Below are 8,913 nucleotides of genomic sequence, written 5' to 3' on the forward strand. Positions count from 1 at the left end.
GAACACTCCATATTGATCAATAATTAGGCTGTCAAAAAAATAGTATCATGAACAAATGATTAATTATTATTATTGATTATTATCGATATTCCGTCTCAATTTCAGAAAGTTTTTATCTAGATAGTGTGTATAAATAAATGACTTGACCGTGCCATATTTTTCTAAGCATATTAGATATTGTTTAGAACATTCAAGGATCGTTACTGAGGTCAACCTGCCTAAACACATAGCATTTGATTACTTAAATGAATCAAGTGAAGAATTATAAATGCAATTTCCTTTAAGGTCTGAGCCACATAATACGCTTCGGGTAATATCGTGTTCTGTCGACATTTCCCGTGCTATTCCGTAGCCTCCATCGTAACCACTCGACTTGTTTCGTAAATAATTTCTGGTTCCTGGTTACCAGTCAACGGATAACACGATAGTGGGAAACCATTACGTCATCCGAATGTTCAAAATGGCTGCTCGCGACAAACGGGGCAGATATTCCAAAACTATTTTGGGTAGGAAAACGTCCGTAGACGGTAATTATTTTGAAATTGACCACAATTATACTGATACGTTAACGATGTGTAACGGACAGGAATGTAATCGGCCTTACTGTGAGTCTGATATCCATATTGACCTGCCAAATAACGTGAAACGCGATGGTTGGAGAGTTGGAATGCGTGTACTAGATCTGGGTTTTTTGTTGGACAATTTGAAGTGTTGTTCTGTATGTAGGCTCGGACCAGTGCCTTTAACTAACAGAAGTGTTGTTGGTGAGCTTAGGAAAGGACTGGGTGGCTTTCTATACGTCAAGTGTCAGAATATAGACTGTGGAGAAGTCAATCGTGTACCTTACTGCAAAACTCACAGGGTCAAAAAGAGAGGCATGCCATGCTTTACAGCGAACACAAATCTCGGAATAGGTAAGCAGTCAGGAAGTTTGTTTGATTTCATTGTATTTTATTATTTTATTGAATTAATGTATAACAGATCAACAACATGTATAGTATGCCTATGAGTGTTCATGCTGCGGTATGACTAAATACCGAATATGAATTCATATTCACGAATATGAATGGAAGTACCGAATATGAATATTATTTTCTTAAAATCACCTCTTATGGGATTATTTATGTCAACAGACACTATAATAAATTCTAATCTTTTGGTTGTAAATTATTTACTGTGACCAAAAACTTACCCGAATAGGAAAATAGGTAGTCTAGGCCTCATGTTTTCATTATATCATTTTTGGAAAATATGTCAGTAATGTCAAACTCAAATGTGCATCAATTTATGCTGCACTGAATTAAATCGCCTTTAGCTGAATTATTATGAATACGGTATGTACCGGAAAATGGAAAATTACTTTTAGACCCTGTTGATATTTTAAAGGTTAACTCCCTTTACTTTAGTCACGCCATTGCTGTAAAATATCACACAGGAATGTTGATATTCGATTTTTGGCAGCTATGATTGACAGTGTTGGTGGTGCAAGAAAAGTGAATAATCTGTTGTCAACACTTAATATCCAGCCAATACACAGGAAAAATCTTAAACACATTGAAAGGAGGTCAGGCAGTTTCGTCGAAGATGTTGCTGAAAATTCAATAAGAAGTGCAGCAAAGGATGCATTTAAGAAAGAAATGAGGTGAGAATTCAGTTTCAATTCAAATTTGCTGATTGGTATACACTATATATCATCATTTTTATCTTCAACTCCAATAATATTTCAGCATGTTTTATAATGAAATAAATACAATGTATGTTGTTGATTTTCATTAAGAGCATGTGAATCTTACACTAGTAACCGGTGCAGATGGGAATTCCCAGTCCCAAGGAGATATTGTATATTTACCAAGGAATAAATGAAAGTTACACATTCAATATTATTTTCCTTTTATAGTGATATTGCTAATGAAGAAACAGAAGAGGCAGCTAAACATATGGAAGGACTTATAGATGACCTTGGAGTTTGTCCAATGCCTGATGCATCACCATCATTAAAGTAAGTTTCTATGTTGTATTTAAGTGCAACATGCATTGATTTAGTTGTACATGATGAATAGTATAAAAAAATCTGGAAAAGAGAGATATCTCGGAAGAACTGAAAAACAGCAAAATTATATGAAAGTTGCAAACTCTGTTTGATTGAGTCTGTTTGTAAGAGATTATGAAATGTTCAGTTTTAATGAAACTTGCGCTTTCTAGCACCAGCTTGAGCAGTATCCAGTTTTTCTACTGATATCCATATTTATAAACTGAAAGTCTGATTTGAATTGTTACCTTTTCTAGCCTTTTTTCCATTAATTTTGGCTGTTTGCATCATAAAATTTATTTTTTGTTGAATTATTTATAATACATATTTTGATTTTAGAGCAGTTAAATTTTGTTTTGTACAATTTTGCCATCATGTGTTTTTCATGTAATTAATTTTATTAAGCATATAGGTATATTTCTTCTGATACTTTTAAGAGAGAGAATACAACGGACTACTGTGGATTTTGACTCTCCTGCTTCGGAAACTCCAGCAAAACATTATAAAAGAAAATTCCGTACAAGAAATGCTAGTGATGTTGAACTGAAGGCTAAGAAGAAGCTAATGCCCAAATTTCCATGCAAGCGGCGATATGGAATGTCCTGTGCAGTGGATACTGCATGGCAGAAACGTGGATTTGACAGTCAAACAGGTAACTTAATGTGTACAGCTGTAAATACTTAGTAACTGATACATTCTTTATCATGAAATACAGCGTTTTTTTACACTACTTTGGGAATGGTGCTGGTACCAGGCTGATTGGGGAAAAATGCGCTATTTTTACTTAAATTGGGAATTTTTTTTATGCATTTTTTTCAGCTACAAGTAAGATAAGTCATCATGAATAAAGAAAAAAAAAACACTGAAATATAATAATTAATAACAGAAATATTATTCTAATTAAAAGGTATCTTAGCTCTTGAGAGACATAATTATTTGAAATCATCATTGTAGAGAACATAGACATTTAGCCGTTATTATAATCCTGTATAGCTTAGTTTTCTGAGTAAAAAGGATTTTCAGAACAACTTATTTATTAGTGCCAACAAACATTTTGTTGTTTCAGCCCATACTTTTTTCATGAGCAAGTCTCGTTATGGGAAGAAAATTGTGAAGGGTATAGTTAGTCATAGGCAGTGTTCAACGTGCACATGGTGGAGACGAAACAGACCAGGGAAGAAAGTCCGAGAACACAGATGTGTACGTAATCATACCGGAAGCGCGAGGCTGATGGAGAGCACAAGTGGGGAAAAGGGAGTCTTAGAGCTTGCTAATGAAGGTACACCTGTAGAATACATTGAAGGGGATGGAGATACAACTCTTCTAGCAAGACTTAAAAATAATCAGAACATTTCATTGAAGAAAAGATTTGATAAAAACCATATTATGAAAAACATTGGCAAAAGTTTGTATTCTTTACAGTCTCAAAAAGGTGTGAAATTAAGTAAAAACACAATAATTCATTTACAGAAATGCATTTCATATGCTTTGTCAAAAAATAGTGGTAATGAGGTTGCTCTTCAAGAAAATTTATGTGCTATAGTTCCACATAACTTTGGTGACCATCAGTTGTGCAAAGCCAGCTTTTGTGGACAGTTGAGAACCCCTGATGAAAAGTATGTTCACCGTTCTTTACCGTATAAAACAAATTTAACTGGAGAAGTTTTGCGTGAAAAGCTTGATGAAATAATGAAGCCAATAATACTCAAAGCTAGTCAGTTTGCTGATCTTGGCTCCAGCCAGCAGTGTGAACATGCTAATCGAGAAGTCACTCTCCGAGCACCAAAGAATATTTATTATGGTGGCACAGAGGCATTAGATTTTCGAGTCAAGGCAACAGCTGCCTTCATCAATGAAGGGAGACATTATATTTCTAAGGTACATTTCTTTCAATACAGATTTTCTCGTTATATTTGAGTTCTGTTGAGTTATCTTTTAAGTTGAGTTGCCTAGGTGAATGATCCAATATATATAACACAAACAAAGCATTTTTTTTTTTTATGAAGTTTAATAAGTTAAAATGTGGAATTAAATTTTGCGGTCACACATATTAGATAACAATCTGTCTTTAACAGCCGCATTTCTTGTTTTTGTAAGTTTGTCTGCTCTAGAACAAGACAAGTGTGTTGGAATGATATTGCAAATGTTTTCCAGTGCTTTGAATGAACACAGACATCATCAAAAATGTTATAATATTACACTTCTTTTTTTTGAAGTTCTTTTTTTTGTGTGTTTGTACATAAATCAAACAGTTAAAAATATTTATTATGCAATCAACTTGATGTCTTCTGAGACTTCATTCTGGATTTTTTTATTTGTTTTCCTTGTTCATGTTTTTTTTTTATTGTTCTATTTTTATTTTAAATTATTGTATTTTGTTTGTTTGTTTTTTGGGTTTTTTTGAAGCTCTTTGTTGAGAGCTTTTATAATTACTGTTTGTTCATTACAGTTTTCTGGTTCTTGTTCTGTGCACAGTTTATAGACATATACCAATGTCACTTCACAGTCCAATCTTGGTAAGTGATGTTAAAATGGATTTAATTAAATACTTATTATTTATGTTAACATTTCCTTATAATACTACACGTTTGGTGTCTTTCCACTGGGTAATTATATATAAATAGTGTTCTATAATCTATATTATCTGTACACCCAGCTGCTGTTATCTTAAGAAGTTATGTTAATTATTTTTTCTTGAATATATCTACAAATTAATTTCAAGTTGCATTGATTATATATGCAAATAACCACTCATATACATCCTTATAACCTGTCAAAAATCTTTATAAATAATAAAACGTTTGACTAAGAGATGTATGTAACAAATATAATACACGTATAGTTCCGAATATTATATAGTTCCGTGGTTGACTTTGTTTATTTATGAAAATTCTTTTCCATGTATAGTACATATTCTTCTCTTTATCAAACAGGTGAAAACTGTTGCTGGTATTTCCCCTGGTAAGCATACTATAGATTATGCTGACAAATGTCAGAAAAAAAGACAACATAGTCAAGAAGTGACACAGTTGCCATCGACAAAAAAAGGCGCCTTATCTTGAAACAAGAGCGAGCGGTTACCCAGCAGGCACATGAAACACTAGAAGGAGTCTCATATCAATCTGGTAAATATATTTGCCCTCACATGACAATTAATATTGAATGGCTACTGGATGTTCGGAAAATTTAACTTATTCCTTCCATGAATTTCAGACTGTAAATTGAGGTCTTGCTTGATAAACTTGAAATAAATTGAGTGTTTTTGTGACCAAAGTAATTATTACACTCTGTTCTTTTCATTTATGTGTATTTACTGTTTGCTGACAGGCATTGGTCATGATCAAGAGGTGGACATTGAAAGACTACCTGATCCTATTCCACGTGGAGTGTTCAAGCAAGTTATACCACATGGACCACCGACCTACATTGTAGCTGATCTGGAAACCACTGATCTAAGTAAGTGACTTTTTTTCAACCTATAAATTTAGCAAATCAGATGGAGCACAGGTCTCTAGATCAACAGATCCTGAGTTATAGCCTGATATGGCATAAGTTATTACGTGGAAAAGTTGAAAGGTACAAAGTACTGGTAATTTCACAGGTAACACTGGTAACAGCAGCTGGGTAATTTGCAATTAACTCTCAATAAAGAAACAAAAATAGTTGTTACCAACCATATTAATAGTGCATAATTGGGAGACATATGTTTTTGTTTTGATTTTTTTTTTGACAAAAAACCTTCTAGTTCTTTGGTATTTGTTATGTTTTAAAAGAATACATGAAGTATTGTGAACTTGGATAGAAAACTGATCTTATTTGTTTTATTCAATGGTTATTGTTACCTTTGAACATAATTTTTATAGTAAATTACGATCATTTATGTTTCAGTAAGGGGAGATCAAATTCCGCACATCACCCAGATAGCTGCTGTTGAAATGTCAACTGGTTCTACATTCAACAAGTATGTTATCCCAAAAATTCCTATCACATCAGCTGCAGAGAATGTTACCAAAATTATTATGGTTAATGAAAAGGTGATGGCAGTGGATGGTGTGACAGTGGAGCCAGTTCCGTTACATGTAGCATTGAAAAAATTTCTTTCATGGCTTGAATCGTTTGACAATATTTACATTATTGCCCATAATGGAAGGCGATTTGACTTTATAGTATTGACAGCAGCATATAAAGTTTGTGGATTGCTACCAAATTTCTTGTCGGCTATCACAGGGTTAGTAGATTCATTACCTGTGTTCAAACATGTGTATCCTAATAGAACTTCATACAAACAAGAGGATCTAGCCCGTGATCTTTTGTGCAAGGGCTACAATGCACATAATGCAGAAGCTGATGTAAAATGTTTATCGGAGCTTGTGTCCCTGATGGTGTCAACGCAAAATGATTGTATGATTGTAAAAAGTTTTCCACCGATTGATATTAAATTCAATATGGACTGTAATAAAGAAAAAAAGAAAAATTTTCCAACTCTCGAAGTACTTATAGCAGCTGGGGTGATGAAGAATGCAACTGCTGACAATATTGCAAGTTCCGGTCTGAACTTTGAACACTTAAAAACAATATTCAGGAGAAAAGGAGAAGATGGACTGTTAAATGTTTTTACTGCAAAAAATAGTGAAGGCCAACCTCGAGTAACCAACGCAAAGAGGACTCTAGAGTCTGTGGTGCCTAAACTTGCAGCTTACTTTGAAAAAAATTGTTAAAGCTCATTTTGTATGTGCAGTATTTTCTAAAGGGTAATATGGTAAACACATAAAACATATAATGTGTTACACTTATGCATTATGATTGTATATTACAGACATGCTCTACATACTTTTGGATTGTGTAATGTATTTGCAAGTATTATTTTTATTTTTCATGTTTGGTGTACTCAATCTAGATAAATTTGGAAAACATGTTTATCAAAACTAGACTATATATGAGTTATTTACTACAACACTTTCATAACATTGATGGCATTATTTGTTAAATGTCAGACCTGATTTTTTGTATGGATGGAATATGACTTAATGTTATTTTTAAAAATAGTGAAATGTTAGTGGGTGGGATATAGGCTCATATTGTTCAATTTTTTAGTGTTATTAATACTATTTTGAGCCTTGAAAAGCAGTTTTTTCACAATAGTTTAGCTAAAACATTTGGTATTAAATGTATTACTATTTTGAAACATTAATTTATGATGGAAGCAATCTAGTAATGTTTAAATTTTGATTTTTTGCTACATAAACAAATTTATTCAGATTTTTCATGTGTCGACCAGTGAGCGACAATAAATTTGAAAACTTTTTTTTTTCAAAACTAGACGGTAAATCTTTTTGTAATTTGGTACAAAGCTTTTATACATATTGATATCAATTTCTGGTAAATTTCAGGTCTGTCACTTTATTCAATTTTTTTTGTCGATTTTTTAAAAACGTTCATAGTTTTCTGAGAGTGGTAAAAGCTGGGGTGGGTGGGGTAATGATTTTTTATTTTTTTCAAATATGTTGAATGAAATCAATATTTATGAAGTATTGTATTGTTGAGCAATATATTCTGTATGACATTAGGCCAGTATGAATGAAATTTTCTTTCAGTTTCAATAAAGAAGAATTTTTATTTATTTACTGTTGGTTGGATTTTTGAAGGTTATGGGTGGGGGTACAAAAATAACAATTACTACCTTAATAAACGGTGAAAGTTTTTATTATTTCATGTGTAAGTGTCTTACCTGATATAGAAAAGAACTAGCATGAATTTTTTTCAAATTGCAATATTGACCATTATGGGGCTCAGACCTTAAGCGGGTGATAAAGGAATATACTCAGAATTAAATAAAAATTCGACATTGACACAGTGAACTCTTTGCCCACTTTTAACGCTTTTAATTTTCTTGGATATTTTACACAATACAAACAAGTTATTCTGGAAGAACAGGGTGAGGGAATATTCGGAAAAAATATACAAAAGTTGTTGGTCCAGACCTACATAAAACAATACACAAATCTAGAAAAATAAATCCAGTACAGTCATGTCGAATTTTAAAATGGATAGTTATTTTTAACATATGTTCTCACCCAAAATTAACATAAAAAACTTTTTTGCAAGTTTTTAACATCAGTTTAAAAGCAATGACTGGATTCACAGTGAAACTATATACCAAAAACAACCCAAACAAACGGATATCTGAACGAATAATTAAACAGGAAAAAAAAACAAATCATTAAATTAATATCTAACAAAGATTAAGATGAACTAAAATTCCATTCTCCCGATACAAATTCATCTTGACATACATATATGTGTTGTTTTTTTATATTTATGTATGTTTTGAACACAGTTGAAAATAAAAATTGAAAATAAAAATGCTTTATCGATCTCAGTCCTAGCGATTTCTGTTTTCCAATAACTTGAATGATGAATATCAAAAAGTTCTTAAACGGTGAGTGGGGGTAGATATGTATCTCTGTTTGTTTGTTGTTTTTTCTTTTGTTCTCAAATTAAGACGTAATTGTACCAATCTCTATTGCAGATTAATATCATTTTTGATAGAAAATATTGACGGAGTTCTTAATCATATCGTTTCAAGAATATTAAAACTCAATTATAAAATTATCTATAATTCATTAAATGCAAAGCATGATGTTGTTTTCTACATGAATAATTGCTGTGTATAAAATATGCTACGTAACATAAACTCTGTCAGGTAATAAATGATGAAAATGATACACTTACACTTTTCTAGATTCAGCTTGCCTCCATGAATTATTAGTTAGTTTATAGGCTAGTGGAATTGACGTTCAACATTTTAATTATAACAAAATTAATGTAAAACGTATATCGTATGTTACATTTTATGATGAATATGTTTTATATAACTTTAGAAC

General features: G+C 32.1%; 2 protein-coding genes across 3 annotated transcripts; both read left to right on the forward strand.

Annotated features, from left to right (window-relative positions):
* Nucleotides 1-285: 285 nt before the first annotated feature.
* LOC132727779 (uncharacterized) lies at nucleotides 286-7,824 on the forward strand. Of its 2 annotated transcripts, XM_060713361.1 has the most exons (9): nucleotides 286-914; nucleotides 1,462-1,642; nucleotides 1,898-1,999; nucleotides 2,467-2,681; nucleotides 3,096-3,645; nucleotides 4,479-4,545; nucleotides 4,963-5,154; nucleotides 5,357-5,485; nucleotides 5,918-7,824. In XM_060713361.1, exons 1-7 carry the CDS (start codon nucleotides 452-454, stop codon nucleotides 5,089-5,091), a joined length of 1,707 nt encoding a protein of 568 aa, XP_060569344.1. In that variant the 5' UTR covers nucleotides 286-451; the 3' UTR covers nucleotides 5,092-5,154; nucleotides 5,357-5,485; nucleotides 5,918-7,824. The 2 variants fall into 2 exon arrangements, with proteins under 2 accessions (XP_060569344.1, XP_060569342.1); XM_060713359.1 differs by lacking the exons at nucleotides 5,357-5,485; nucleotides 5,918-7,824 and having other exon boundaries at nucleotides 3,096-3,907; nucleotides 4,963-5,100.
* Nucleotides 5,332-6,747, forward strand: LOC132727780 (uncharacterized). Its single transcript, XM_060713362.1, has 2 exons — nucleotides 5,332-5,485; nucleotides 5,918-6,747. The coding sequence occupies exons 1-2, from the start codon at nucleotides 5,332-5,334 to the stop codon at nucleotides 6,745-6,747; spliced, it is 984 nt and encodes a 327-aa protein (XP_060569345.1).
* Nucleotides 7,825-8,913: the final 1,089 nt, after the last annotated feature.

The sequence above is a fragment of the Ruditapes philippinarum genome, unplaced genomic scaffold (assembly GCF_026571515.1).
Source record: "Ruditapes philippinarum isolate M1 unplaced genomic scaffold, ASM2657151v2 ctg1979_1_1_1_1, whole genome shotgun sequence".
Classification (NCBI taxonomy): Eukaryota; Metazoa; Mollusca; class Bivalvia; order Venerida; family Veneridae; genus Ruditapes; species Ruditapes philippinarum.

What these genes read in the sequence shown, in the direction of transcription:
- LOC132727779 (XM_060713359.1), top strand. Translation starts at nt 452, where the DNA reads ATGTTCAAAATGGCTGCTCGCGACAAACGGGGCAGATATTCCAAAACT. An exon ending in GATGCATCACCATCATTAAA is followed by an intron (nt 2,000 to 2,466) that starts GTAAGTTTCTAT and finishes GATACTTTTAAG; the next exon opens with AGAGAGAATACAACGGACTA. An exon ending in GGAGACATTATATTTCTAAG is followed by an intron (nt 3,908 to 4,478) that starts GTACATTTCTTT and finishes TGTTCATTACAG; the next exon opens with TTTTCTGGTTCTTGTTCTGT.
- LOC132727780 (XM_060713362.1), top strand. Translation starts at nt 5,332, where the DNA reads ATGTGTATTTACTGTTTGCTGACAGGCATTGGTCATGATCAAGAGGTG. An exon ending in TCTGGAAACCACTGATCTAA is followed by an intron (nt 5,486 to 5,917) that starts GTAAGTGACTTT and finishes TTTATGTTTCAG; the next exon opens with TAAGGGGAGATCAAATTCCG.